The following is a 15,458-nucleotide window of genomic DNA, read 5'->3' as shown; positions in this document are numbered from 1 at the left end:
AAGCTGCCTGTTGTTGACTCCTTTCTTTCACCGCCTAATCCACCTGTTTTCAAGATCTATAATATTTATTTTACAATCATGGCTGGGATATTAACTTAGCCAGCGTTCAGTATTTGTCAATTCTGGTGGTTTGCTCTTTGCTTAATCACTGCTTTTGAATGTTTGATGATTCGTTGGTCATCAGCCAGTTCCGTGTCTTGGCAGTGCCAGATGGTCGCTTGTTCGAAAGGAAATCGGCCTTTCATTCTCGTTCTTCTTCTCAATAGTATAGCACTGCACTGGAAAAAGTCGCTGTTTAGTACATTGAAATGTTAAGATGTGTCTGGTTCTGGGGCCATATTTGAAAGAGCGAACTGTTCTGATGAAGTTACTTTGCTTGAAGAGCCATTGTTTTAGATAATTTGTACAACGTGCAAGACTGTCGGTAAGAACGTTCAAATTATTTACTGTACTGAATTCTGACTTGCCATTTGAGGCGGGTCAAGTCGTGTTTTGTATCCTTCCGCGTGCTGTTATACTTCTGCGTATTCATATGCAAAAGTTTAGGGTAGGAGTAGTTGCTTAGTATCACGTATTATGACATTTCGCGTGCGTTGGAGATACTACGCCTCCACCACAGGCCGGGTTCGTAATTTCGAAACTTGTCATTATTTCTTGGTTTCTACGATACTAAGCGTAACAAACATATTTCTCATCCTGTTCGTGACCTTCCATTCTTGTGTTTTGTGCCGTCACTACCGCGGCAGGAAAGCGTTTCTAGCAATGCATTGCTATGTGATTTTCTGTCGTCTAGGCCTAATCTGTCTCTCCTGAAAGTGCGTAACCGCCGTGCTAAAAGATCCTATTTACTGAGATAAGAAGGCCCGTTTTGTCCTTTGCATTAACCATATGAAAGTGTGATGTTTGACTTCTTTGGATGTATTATTACGAATCAGTGTTACAAATCTTCTAATGGCCGTTAAATATTTCATTTGTATAGGACTGTAATGGGATGGCTTGAACATCACTGCCTTTGAGAGTGATTGATGCTTTTCACGAAACACACACACACGCACATGCGTACACACACACACACACACACACACACACACACACACAAAATAATTTTCATTGTAGCACATTTATACTGCATTATATTTACTTTTCTTTAATCATTTATGTTTATTGAAAATTTAAGGGATGCGGAAGGCGGTGACGATATCACAGAGCTTAAAACGTATGGCAGAAAATTAATACCTCCTTCGACGCCTCACTAATATCTGGGTTACGGGTAAGCTTCCGTGGGGGCCCCGTCACCCACATATGAGTGACGCTCTCCTTGTTCAAGCTGATATAATTTGCAGTTGGAACTTTCAAAGGATTTTGAAGGAATAAGCACTGAAATATAGTTATAGGATACACAACATAAACATACAAACAATGTACACGTAATTTCATAGGCTTTATTCATTTATATTTAGGATTTTAGATAATAATATGTCGCATGGTGTTCGTTAAAACATGCTAAACATATTTCAGCTGACTTTGGGCTATTGGAACAATAGGTCGTAGCTTTCCATTACATTTGTCTTCGCTTCTTGGCGTTCGGCAGTTTGTCTCTTCTTCTGGTAACATAGGGCGCACATCCTTTGTATAGGTTTGCCCTGCTGATTCTTGTTTTTTTTTTCATGAATCTCTAAGTGTTGGGACACGTTCCTTGTTTTATTTCTATTACTGTCGGGCGTAGCATTTTCCGCGGAGAATCAATCGGTAACGAATTTTCCCGAAATTTTCTTATTTCTGTTTTTGTATTTATGGCCCTCTGGTACACGGTGTGAGCATTCATTTGTTCCTAAAATCAGATGTACAGCTCATTTCTGATAGCAATTGGTACCCTTCCGCATCCTTGTGGCATATGACACCGTCTGGTCGCTTTTGTCGATGTCAGTTCTTTCATTATTATATGCCAGTATCGCCAAAGATTTCTGTTTAGGAGGACGACCGCGGTGCATAGAATCCGAGCCTGATGTCATAATAGGTGCATGTTTTGTTGATAACACCTAAATCGCGAACGTCCCTCCATTTTAGCGATGCAATACCGTTTCCATCCTCACGTGCTATCATTTGACCTCTCTTCAATGGGTACGACATTACAAAACGTGGCATAATTTTTTTTGTTGTACCGTGCATTTCCAACGACAAGCGTTTTGAATTTTAGACGTTTGACTGCTAATTCATAGCTCGTGTAAAAGTTGTTAAAAAACAAAGTTGGCCCTTCATTTAGTAATTTAGCTGCGAGTTCGATGCAGACATTTGCGGCTATGTCAGCTTACTTTCTTCCGCTGGTATCTCGTCCAGAATATGCTTCTGCAGACCATATATACCATTTGATTGAGCACAGTTTGAGAAGTTTTATAGAATACTTATATGATTTCGTAGATATGTATTGCCTGAATCTAGTCGTCCCGTCCTAGAAAACACTGTCTCGTCGAATACAGTTTCTTCTCTTGACCAAAAGACTGATAATTGTTTGTCACTATTTTTAGGAGTGGTAGAACTTTTACAAGGCCCTGCCCTCGTCTATCGTTTTGTTACTTGAGAAAAGCTAGTTTGCTAACAGTAATTCAAAACGTTTGCGGATCTGCAGCTCGTGGTATAGTGGCTAGCGTTCCTACCTCTGGATCACGGATACCCTGGTTCGATCCAAGGCTGAGTTGGGGATTTTCTCTGCCCGGGGAATGGGTCTTTTTGTTGTCCTAATCATTTCATCATCATCATTTGTGACTGTGGTTAGAGTGGACAGTGTAAAAAAACTGGACTGTGTAAAAATTGGGACTTTGTACGGTCGCTAATCATCGCGCAGTTGGCGCCCCCCAAACCAAACATCATCAAAATGATTACGGGACATCTTGCAACGTCTAACGATCGATGTCTGTACTAGACCCATCAAAATCATCAGTCCTATAAACTTTGTAATTTCCTCCGATGTGGTGGGTTTCCATCTGTTCAGTGGAGCGTGTTCAATCATTTCATGTTGACGCAGTTTTTGCTCTGTATATCTATGGAAATGGAAATGAGCGTTTGGCGTCATTGGCCGGGAGGACCCTTGCGGGGCAGGTCCGGCCTCCTTGGTGCAGGTCTTATAACATTCGACGCCACATTGGGCGACCTGCGCGCCGGATGGGGATGAAATGATGATGAAGACAACACAATACCCAGTCCCTGAGCGGAGAAAGTCCCCGACCCAGCCGGGAATCGAACCCGGGCCGGTAGGACGGCAATCCGTCACGCTGACCATTCAGCTATCGGGTTCAAAAATGGCTCTGAGCACTATGGACTTAACATCTGAGGTCATCAGTCCCCTAGAACTTAGAACTACTTAAACCTAACTAACCTAAGGACATCACACACATCCATGCCCGATGCAGGATTCGAACCTGCGACCGTAGCGGTCGCGCGGTTCCAGACTGAAGCGCCTAGAACCGCACGGCCACACAGGCCGGCTTATATCGGGGCGGACTGTATATCTGTTATTCTCTGTGACTAAAAGACTTATCACTTGGTCGTCTAAGAATAGCGAAATCACGTCATCTGTGTTAATATCAGACGACAAATCCATCAGAAGCCCACTTTTTCCTGTGAACGGAAATACCATTAACTGTTGCCTGTTGCCCGCATTGAGGCCTGAACTCGATGAAATTCTGGTTATCATTTTTCTTCTAAAACGCACTACCTCGTGACATTACTCTTCTCACTTTCAATTATTCTTTTACGCATTCAAAGGAATATTTTGAGCCTACGAAGGTCAATGATGTGCGTTTTAAACACAGTGGGCATCTCGACTCAGTGACGGATCTGGGATGACTGCAGTGAGATCACAGGTAGTCCTCTAGCCAAAGTTCTTATCGCTTTCGCTATTTCGGAACTAAACACCTTGTATTGAATCTAAGGCTATGTGGCATTAGATTACCGGCAACGCAAGGGGCCTTCTCGAGTTGCATCGTTGCTATTCCCAATTATCACTCTGTTTACGTTCCGGCGCTCCAACAGTCGGGTTTGTGCTCCGCGTGTCTGTGGTGCATTGGTGTGTTTTTAGTAAGTAACTGGACTATGATTCATTTCCCATTAGGAAGTGTATTTGCTCCCTTCCTCGCCATCTTCTACGACATTTTTAAAATGTTCTTTATGTTAAGGACCAACTGCTGCGATATCTTCTGAGTTTCTGCTCTCTGGTAGATTCCTTGTCATTCCACGCCGGTGCACACATTTTTTTCCTTATCTGAAGTTTCTCCTACGCGTAGTATCGCTTTATCGCTTTTCGTACTTCTCTCTCTCTCTCTCTGTCTCTCTCTCTCTCTCGCTCTCCCACACACACACAGACACACACGCACGGTCAGGTTGTTGAAGTTGTAAACGTAACATCACCGGCAACATGAAGTCGATGTAATACATTCGCCTCTGAAGCACCGGAGTATGATACTTGTGGTTGCCGAAGGGCCAGTATCGTCCTTATATTTTGACACTATCAGTCTATGCAGTAGCCCATGGACCATAATAGTAATGGTGATTGCAGTGTGACACGTTCTTACGAGGGCACGCAAAATTTTGTATGTAAAAACTCTTAAAGCCTTTTAAATAAAACAAAATTAACATTCTACTTCTTTATTCTTCGTGCCTACATATTTATTTATAAACACAGGTACCCCCACCGAGATAACTGTTTGTTGATACCGTCATTATAGAATGTTTGACTTTGTTGACAGAGCCACAACCTCAGTTCTGCTTGCAACGCTTCATCACTACTAAAGTGAAGTCGTCAAAGACGTTTTTTAAGTTATGGAAACAGATGCAAATCGCATGGGGTCAAATCGGAACTGTATGGAGGACGATCGATGACAGTGAATCTAAGACGTCGGATTGTTGTAGACGTCACAAGGCTTCCGTGTAGGCTGGCATTGTCATAGGGAAGAAGAAGTTGCATCTGGTGTGGACGAACTCTTCTAACAGAAAACTGGCTTACAGCACGCTTTTTCTCACATGCCGACATACTTTTGTTGCACACTGCCATACTACACGCTACAGTACAGAACTTTCTAGCGGCAGAGGACTTAAACGTACATACGAAGAATGAAGATGTAGAATTTTAATAACGTTCGTTTTATTTAAAAAAAGCTTTAAGAGTTTTCACATAAGCAATTCAGCATTACTTGTCAACATGCCGTCTTATTTACATTTAGTCATGCAGAAGCTTCTTTGTCGATGTGTGCTATCTCGTAGAGCCAGTCTGGCAGCAATACACATGGAAGTTGTTTTCCGTCGATGTTCATACCCAGGAATTTACAGTTCGTCTCTCTTCACTGCTTGCTCATTTGTTCCGATTGTGTGTTTTCTGGATCTCTGTAATGTTTCTCTTAGCAATATACAAACTGTCCGACGTGCTTGTAGATCATACATTTTTCCAGGGCGATTCACACCCACATTGGCGAGGCCAAGTCCAACACTTCTGGTTTTAAATATTGGCATTCTGGACGTGCCCATAGAGCCATCTCGACAGCGGAAAGACGATACGGCAATTCAGAAGATTCATTAGGGTCAAACTGTGCCCTTGTACGAAGTTATATGGGCTTTGACTTGTCATGTGACACCACGAAGGCTTTTTTCGCGTCAGTTACGACGATACGAAGACAAGGATAACAAAACACCCAGTCTCCATGCAGAGAAAAATCTCCGACCTGGCCGGGAATCGAACGCAGGCACCGCAGCTACTGAGGCGGACCGCGCTGTTTTAATTCGTTGTATATGACCAACAAAGGGAATACACAGACGAGAGTACAAAAGAAATCATATTGTGATTTTGTATAATAATACAATATGCAAGTAGGTTAAGTATTTTAGTAGTGCATATGCGGTTCTCCTCGAGTACTCCTCGCTGTTGTAGAGAACTGAAAATAACTTGCATTATTTATGCTAATGTGTTTACAGTTGTAGAGTGTGGCCCCAGAATTTGCTATAAATTGTACTCTCAAAAGTGAATGAATTTTTTTCGTAGTCCTGTCATCCTGATTTAAGTTTCTTTCAGTTACTTAAATAAACTGAATGGTTTTAGCAGGAAAGCTGAAACACCCATTTTGATCGATTGAAATACTCCTCTGTGAATCACGGCATTGGCCGTGACAGGAAAGATACGTTAAATCTACATTCGATTCCGTACAACAAGCGCATCCACTCCTAAAACGTTGAAGGTTTCTAGCTCTCTAAATAAAGTTCATAGAAATTTGATTTGAATTGATTTCATACAGATGGTTTAAATACATCAGCTACGTGCCAGAAAGAAACCTGTTTAAAAATAACTCGTCACTGTAACTGTCTCAAAAGTAACTAAGTAAACTCTGCAGAAAGAGTAACGTTTCTTAAATAAATAAATAATCCTTTCTTCTTCTTTTTTGTAAATTACAGAGAGAAACGCCTTATCTAGAGCACCTCTTACGTTTCTTTATAGATACTGTAGCTGGAAAACACGTAAACACATCAGTGGATTTCGTAAGATTATAAAAATATGTAATATAAAAGTTGTAAAAAAATCTGTTCATATCTGTAATCAGGTGCTTGATGATGATTAATAACAGTCAAAACTTAGTAAAAATAACGATTTTCATAGCATCTAGCGATGCTAAAAAATGATTTTCGAGAAATACGTGCAAACTGCTGGACGCGGCTACTGAAAATATTTCTAAACGGTCAGAAATTTGCAGACGACGTAGCAATCTTCACAGATCGCGCAGAAGATGGTAGAATAGCTCAACGAAGTGACTAATCAAGATAACCTACATACTGACGTAACAGAAACAAAGATGATGATGGAAGAACTTGAAATACACAACAGTACATATTTCTTGACGAAATCCGATCATTCAGCAAAAGTCGGTGACTGGAAACGGATACACGGAAAAATTTTGGAACGCGAAGTTTCTTATGAAGAGAGACATGTTGGTGTGTATAAAAAGGATGTCCTTCAATTCGTGTATCAACGTTCCCTCACCTGTGGCTCTCATACTTAATCAACCGCACATAAACAGGGATAAAATAGCGGAGTCACATAGACGGCACTGGAAAGAAGGATGTTGAATTTAAAACGAAGAAACTGGGCGAGAAATACATGGAGAACAAAACAACAGTCAGCGATCTACTGATCCGAGGAATCACTAAAATAAGAATGGGCTAGACGTGTAATAAGGTCTAATGAAACTCGGAAAAATTCAGATTGAAATGGCTACCTCTAGAAAAAAACCAAGAAATGAACAATGGTTATTTCCGTAATGTATCAGTTAAAAACAACAATATCCAGTAAATATGTTTAAGAGCAACAAAAACACGAAAATTAATGACAGACGACTACGTGAACAACCTAAGCAGAAGCAACAGTACATTACCAAGTATATTAAGATTGTTGGATATATCAGGGTGAGAAAAGTGGCTCTCATGATCCGAAGAAGTGAACCTGCTGAAGTGGGACGAAAATCATCTTTTCTGTAGAGTACTGCTTGAGAAAAAAAGTGAATCACCCAGAAGGGAATGAGGATAAGAAGTGGAACATCGCGGGTTAGGAGGGTATGTACTAATATTTCGCTGATAACAAAATCGAGAAAAATTTGCTAAGAACTTGACAGAATGAGCGCACTTATCAGCAGATTCGAAAGAACGCACCCCAAGTGAAATAACTTTCTAGAACATGGGTTGCGTTCGTAACCGTGGTGGAAATTTAATAGATATGGAATCCAGCTGTGGTAAAATAAAGGTTATTTTGTAATTACGTTTGTACTCAAATATTTGCTTCGCTGCAGTCAGCGCTTCCTTTTGGATCACTTAGACTACACGTTCTGTGTGTGGACGAGCACTGACTGTCGACAAATGGCACCATGCTACTACCGCATGAGAGGCAACACATGAGAACCCAGGACGTCCGTGACGTCCTGCTGTTCTCTCACGGTTCCCTCAGTCACTATCATCCGTGTCTTGAAGTCGTACCGGATGATTCCCCACAATACTACGCCAGGAGTAACATTGCTGTGCCTCTCCATAATATTGTGAGTATGGAACGTCTCCGCATGGCATTGATAGGCAGCAATAACATGCAGAAAATACCCACTGGTTCTCTGATAATCAATCGTGGGAGATATATGTGCCAATGGTAGTGGTTCAAATGGCTCTGAGCACTATGGGACTTCTGTGGTCATCAGTCCCCTAGAACTTAGAACTACTTAAACCTAACCAACCTAAGGACATCACACACATCCATGCCCGAGGCAGGATTCGAACCTGCGACCGTAGCAGCCCCGCGGTTCCGGACTCCGCGCCTAGAACCACTAGACCACCTCGGCCGGCAATGGTAGTGAATGAGGTTTATATATATGAGGCGGGAAGAACAGACATATTTCAATGGGCTCCTAATCTCCTTTCCCAGAGTTACTTACTTAGTTACATGTTATATAGATCATTTGAACGGTTATTTTATTGAAATGATGTGGAAGGAGTCACTTTACAGGATATGCATGCATGATTCGTGTTAACATGAACATATTGTTTTTTTTTAGTCCTACGCATGCAAGTACACTTTCTTTTACTGGCTACCATTTTTTACGTAGAAATTCGTCAATGGCATGGAAGGAGTTGTGAGGGGAAACGATTTCAAATTATATTTAAAACTTGCTTAGGTACCTGTCAGACATTTTATATTATTCGGCAAATGATCAAAAAAATTGGTTGCTCCATACTGAATCTCATTCTGAGACACTAACAGCTTCAACTGTGGGTAATAAAGGTCATTCATCCATCTAGTGTTGTAGGTATAAACATCACCTTAAATTAATGACTAATTTCACTAGCTAGTATTCGCATTGTGACGATACAGCTAAAATGTGTAGTTCCTTGAAGAAGTAGCTACATAACACCCGTGGGTAAACTCGCTTTTGTTCAATCAGTACGTTCTTTCTTAGTGATGAGTTACCCCAGAAAATCAAATGGTTCAAATGGCTCTGAGCACTATGCGACTTCACTTCTGAGGTCATCAGTCGCCTAGAACTTAGAACTAATTAAACCTAACTAACCTAAGGACATCACACACATCCATGCCCGAGGCAGGATTCGAACCTGCGACCGTAGTGGTCGCTCGGCCCCACACTGTAGCGCCTAGAACCGCACGGCCACTCCGGCCGGCCCAGAAAATCATTCCGTAAACATTCGTGTGTGGAAATTTGTAAAATTTGGTCAGGAGGTTGGTACATTTGTTTCCAAGATTATACGAAGAGCAAAGGGAGCTGAACTTAACTGTTTGAGAAACTCAGTAATATGCTTCTTCCAGTTCAAGTTTTCATTCATATATGCATCCAAAACTTTGGAGCATTCTGCCCTACGTACTGACTGACGTTGATGTGAACATCGATTTTTGGTGTGAGTATTTGTTGTACCGAACTGGAATTGTGGTTCTAATGGCTCTGAGCAATATGGGACTCAACATCTGAGGTCATCAGTCCCCTAGAACTTAGAACTACTTAAACCTAACTAACCTAAAGACATCACACACATCCATGCCCGAGGCAGGATTCGAACCTGCGACCGTAGCGGTCTCGCAGTTCCAGACTGTAGCGCCTAGAACCGCTCGGCCACACCGGCCAGCTGGAATTGTGTGTTTCCTCAAAATTTAGGCTGAGTCCATTTTCACAGAACCATAAATATCATTTACCAACTCTTCTCTTGATTTCTTTTTAATGGGATTTAATGCAACATTAGTACTGTCTGCAAGAAGTACCTTGCTTGTTGAATGTTAAGTGGAATGTCGTTCACATGTATAAGGAATAATAGTGGACCGAGAATCGAACCTAGTGGGACTCCCTTTGCTGTGTTTACAGAAAGTGCACTGGGTCGGTGGTGCAGTTGGACAACTCACAGCGGAGAGTACAGGAAGATGATGGGATATAATGTAACATTAGTGCCCTCTGCAAGAAGTACCAGTCTTGCTTCTTGAATGGTAAGTGGAAGGTCATTCACATGTATAAGGAATAGTTGTTGTTGTTGTTGTTGTTGTCTTCAGTCCTGAGACTGATTTGATGCAGCTCTCCATGCAACTCTATCCTGTGCAAGCTTCTTCATCTCCCAGTACTTACTGCAACCTACATCCTTCTGTATCTGCTTAGTGTATTCATCTCTTGGTCTCCCTCTACGATTTTTACCCTCCGAGCTGCCCTCCAATGCTAAATTTGTCATCCCTTGATGCTTCACAACATGTCCTACCAACCGGTCCCTTCTTCTTGTCAAGTTTTGCCACAAACTCCTCTTCTCCCCAATTCTATTCAATACCTCCTCATTAGTTATGTGATCTACCCATCTAATCTTCATCATTCTTCTGTTGCACCACATTTTGAAAGCTTCTATTCTCTACTTGTCCAAACTATTTATCATCGATGTTTCACTTCCATACATGGCTACACTCCATACAAATACTTTCAGAAACGACTTCCTGACACTTAAATCTATACTCGAAGTTAACAAATTTCTCTTCTTCTGAAAGGCTTTCCTTGCCATTGCCAGTCTACATTTTATATCCTCTCTACTTCGACCATCATCAGTTATTTTGCTCCCCAAATAGCAAAAACTCCTTTACAACTTTAAGTGTCTCATTTCCTAATCTAATTCCCTCAGCATCACCCGATTTAATTCGACTACATTCCATTATCCTCGTTATGCTTTTGTTGATAAGGAATAGTAGTGGATAGGAATAGTAGTGGACCCAAAATTGAACCCAATGGGACTCCCTTTGCTACGTTTACAGAAAGCGCGGTGTGCCGGTGGTGCAGTTGTGCTACTCACAGTGGGGAGCAGAGGAATACGACGGCGCCCGACTCGCCCATGCGGCGCATCTGCCCCTTGAGCAGGATGGCACGAGTTCCCTGGGAGCCGCGGCGGTCCAGGTAGCGCAGCTGTCGACGGCGCACGTCCAGCTGCTCCAGCTCCGGCTCGGGCTCCGGCTCCGGCGTGGCCGGCTGGCTGGGGCTGTCGCCGTCCAGCTGGTAGCCCTCGGGCAGCAGCCGCGGCGAGCGCAGCACCTCCAGCTCGAACAGCACCGAGTGCAGGTACAGCAGCTGCCGGAAGGAGAACAACGCTCACATCAACTCCCTCCTACTGGAAGCTAAGGCTTCAGCACATTGACATGTTGCTACTGTTACTGTCTTTAGTCCAAAGACTAATCTATTTTAAGCAAGCCTCTTCGTCTCTGCATAGATAGTGCAAAGTACATTTATCCTGAATATTCAAGAGCAGCTAAGTGTGAAAATCTACCATATAGCCCAATTCTTTTATCTTGGCGGTTCGCGCATGCCCGCCCAGACGTGGGAGATTGCTGCGTTGCCAGTTGTACGCGCCAAGAGAAGCAGCGCCATAGTATAGTATAGTTCACAAACTTGCGTTTAGGGGAGAGCGCGCAGTTTATGAAGTAAAGCCACCACGGCCGCATTAACCCTTTCGCTGCTACAGAGACGTGCTACCCGCATTCCGCGCTGTGCGCGATTTTGTCATCACTGCACTGCAGACACATGGTGTTCTGACTGCTCTGACACACTTATCATTCGATTTCACAAAAACTATTTGGCCCAAAAATTTGATTTTTACACATCTTCTTGACTGATACCTTCCCCCCATAAATGACTTAATTTTGTTTCGATGTTCAACGCAGTTATTGCGCAGCATTAGATGTAGTAAACCATTGCACGAAATTTTGAAGAGTTTGCAGAGGTAAAAGTCCATAGCATATACTTTCCGTATGGTCGATTTTAGTTGCCACTAGAAATTTCAAAAAATTACATTCAAACGAATAAAATTCATGAAGTAAGACACTTCGATATTGTTTTTAAATAAAGAAAAGATTAAGCACCGAACAAGGTTTGCAGCCATACGCTTTAACCATTACGCTAATGCAACTCGTTAGTCAATAGCTCTCCCGGCGGAGGACTTTAAAATATCATGCAAAATACCGACAAACACTGTTGTTATAACTATGAATTACTCACGTTTCGTCGAAGTACAATAGGAAATAAACAATTACCGCTGTTCTTTATTGCGAAAAAGCGGTTAGTGAGAATGATACAAACACCTTTCCTTGCTATCGCCTGAATTAGGAGGCTTATTGCTTGTTTGGTTTAATTAATTAATAGAATATGAAGCGACTGATACAAAGAATGCTTTTTCCAAACTTTCTATTAAAGACAGTCTGCTATCAAGACATTGCTTTTGTTCCATTACTTTATTTATGACTGAACGTTTCTGAAACTGAAGACACTCTTCCGTGCTCTGCACTGCAGTCGAGCTCTGGCAACGTCGTTCTCTGTTCATTGGCTGACTGTTTTGCGACGTCAGGTGTGCAGAACGAACCTAAACTCGGCCGCCGTCGTAAATGACGTGCAGTTTAATAGCTCATATTTCAAAGTTACTGACAATGATATTACACTGGTGGTCATAACTCAAGGACAAAAGTAGCTCTCACATGACGTGTCACGGCCAGGTAACACATACATACACTGCCAGAAAAAAATTAATACACCCTTTTAGAGGTTTACAATTCATTGTTGCAAAAGTGCATTTGGAGTATATGAAGTGATTACTTATACAAATCAGTAGCACAAGTATTTCTGAGGTACCAGCTATCGACCCATTCTGAAACACCAGTATTAGTACGTTCTGCAGCCTCTGCAGGAGGCAATGCAGATCTCAATCTGACATCTTGTCGATCGTTCAGATGGCGAATACCGTCCTGTGTGATGATACTTGAATTACGTAACCATCACGGCACCTCACCTCAACGTCTCGATACCAGCAATATTCTACTGTGTTTCTGTAAAATAGTTAATATATTTCTGTGACAACATTCAGATTTGATTTCATTAATGTAGAGGTACTTCGATACATCGATATGTATATATTGCAATGATATTATTATTATGTGTTTTCTTTCTTTTGTCACTACGATTACTGACGTACTTGTAACTCTGATTTTTGGTCGCGTAAGCGGTTATTAGAGAGTCAAGCTTTGGTTAAAAAGACGCAACTTTAACAGTGAGGAAGATATTTTCAAGTATGTTTTATATTGTGAAATGATGTTTTGGAACGAGTTACGTGGTATTGCAACAAAAGTAATAAAAAAAGAAGTGTTACTTAAATTCGGAGTGCTGATTACGTTTTTACATCACCATTTTTCTAACTTGCAAAAGTTTAATCTTCAAGAATGGTTTATGAAACACATCTATAAAACCTTTGAATATCGCAGAATAACACCTAGGCCTCTTTGCATCCGAGTTTGGAATCATCACTACCTAGATTTTTCGACGATTGAGCCATGAGTTCACAACGAGAGCAGCGTGGGAAACACGAAAAAATGAGTGCCTAGTTTATCCATTATTTCAAGAAATGACTTTATTAACTGTGCTCTAATGACACCTGCCACATAATGTAACTTCGTTGTTGCCCGAAAAAGCAATATTTAGCAGCGTGAGCAACACTACAATCATAATTAATTTTTGACCTTTGTTGTGGTAGGGTTGTTAGACTTGGGATACGTTGTGCCACGCCAGCTCGACCTGTTCACGAAGTTCTGCAAGAGTTGTTGGCTGACGAGCCACACGAGTCACTTCTCGTCGAATCATAGCCCACACGTACTCGATTGGAGACAAGTCTGGAGATCGAGCTGTCCAGGGAAGTTGCTGCACTTCTTGCAGAGCAAGTTGAGTTTCATAGTCAGTGTGTGAGCAAGCATTGTTATGTTGAAACAACACATGGTCTTCCAGTTGGCAGAATGGCAAAAGAACGTACCGATTGTTGGTTAGCGGCCCCTCCAGACACACCAAGGCTGAACGATACTTTTAGATTATCGCAACCCAGACAGTAAGGTCGGCAGTCAAATCTTCGAAGAAAGCACTTCAGAATCCACAACATCCAGAAACAGATGACCCCAGTATTCTGATATCGATAATTTCTTGGAGGTGCATATTGGGCCTGAAGATGACATACTAAATTACCGAAAGTATCAGCTAAAATAAAGTAAAACAACTTCTCAGTTTGCATGCTTTTTGCAGAATTTCTTTGTTAAATATTTGACTAGCCACTGTCCCACGCCCACAATGGATCAACAGAGAGTAACGCCTGGGTTGAGGCCAGTGTGTCTTGGAGGAATGCACTCTAGGAGATAGCACTCGTCAGGTATACCTTGTACACGCACACGACCTTCACTTGTGTGCAGGCAGAATCTACTTTCATCACTGATGACCGTGGCGCGCCAGTCAATCTTCTAAATGATCCTCTGATGGCACCAGTCGAGCCATGCACGACGATGCTGTGGCTTGAGTGGAAGATGGGCTAGGGATGTGCATGCCTATAGTCCCTTTAATAATAATATGATCGCAATAGTTCGTGTTGACAGGTTTGGGCTCACAAGCCCTCCTATCTGTGCTGTGGTGGATGTACAATCCATCACTGCTGCCCTTACAATACGACAATCTCGGAAGGTGTCTGTGTTGGGTGTACGTCCAGAACTTCGTCTACAGGTATGAGAATGTTCACGTGACCACTGATACCAGAATCGTTGCATAACTGACGCAGCACGTCCAACTTACGTGACAATTCTCCGAAAGGACCATCCCGCCACTCGAAAGGTCACAGTTTGAAGCCTTACAAACTCGCTCAGTTGGATGTTTCGCACGAATGCGTCTCCACGGCATGGATGCATGCTTGCTTCACACGTTTGCACCACATTCAGCCTTCTAGCTGTGACTATTCTCCTTATTAAATGGTAGACACGGATGGTGCGCTGGTAGCTATGCCAATACACTATCTGTTGACAGACGAGGAATAAACCACTATCAGTACACCTACTAGCCACTAAGTGATAGATGCCGTCACCGAATCAAAATCGGTGTCACCTTACCAGGTTTACTAATTTTTTCCGACGATGTAGAAAGATCTGCCAACAGCCTTGCCGCAGCGGAACACCGGTTCCCTTCAGATCACCGAAGTTAAGTGCTGTCGGGCTGGGCTAGCACTTGTATGGAAGAGCATCCGGTCTGCCGAGCGCTGTTGGCAAGCGGGGTGCACTCAGCCCTTGTGAGACACACTGAGGAGCTACTTGACTGAGAAGTAGCGGCCCCTGTCTCGTAAATTGACATAAGGCTGGGAGAGCGGTGTACTGACGACATGCCCCTCCATATCCACATCTAGTAACTGCTGAATTGCTAATACAAACCACACAAGGTAACTAAAACAAATACACAACGAGATCAACAAAACTGATAGTTTTATTCGAAAACGATAATTTCGTTGAAGCCACTGCTTTTCATTGTGGTCCTCACGACGTTAAAAATGATGCGACGTAGTTCTTAAGGGGACATTGTGCATGAAATTCGTTGAAATCTGACATTTTCTGTTCTTAAGGGGACATTGTG

At 42.3% G+C, this 15,458-nt stretch overlaps 1 protein-coding gene across 1 annotated transcript in view; it reads right to left on the bottom strand.

Moving 5' to 3' along the window:
• Positions 1 to 15,458, bottom strand: part of LOC126480899 (soluble guanylate cyclase 89Db-like) — a 464,947-nt gene that overhangs the window by 91,657 nt on the left and 357,832 nt on the right. The window contains exon 6 of the mRNA XM_050104296.1: positions 10,843 to 11,114. Coding sequence (XP_049960253.1) covers positions 10,843 to 11,114 — 272 coding nt within the window. The remainder of the gene's footprint in view (positions 1 to 10,842; positions 11,115 to 15,458) is intronic.

This window comes from Schistocerca serialis, chromosome 5, assembly GCF_023864345.2.
Source record: "Schistocerca serialis cubense isolate TAMUIC-IGC-003099 chromosome 5, iqSchSeri2.2, whole genome shotgun sequence".
Taxonomy (NCBI): Eukaryota; Metazoa; Arthropoda; class Insecta; order Orthoptera; family Acrididae; genus Schistocerca; species Schistocerca serialis.
This window is presented reverse-complemented; position numbering and strand designations above follow the sequence as displayed.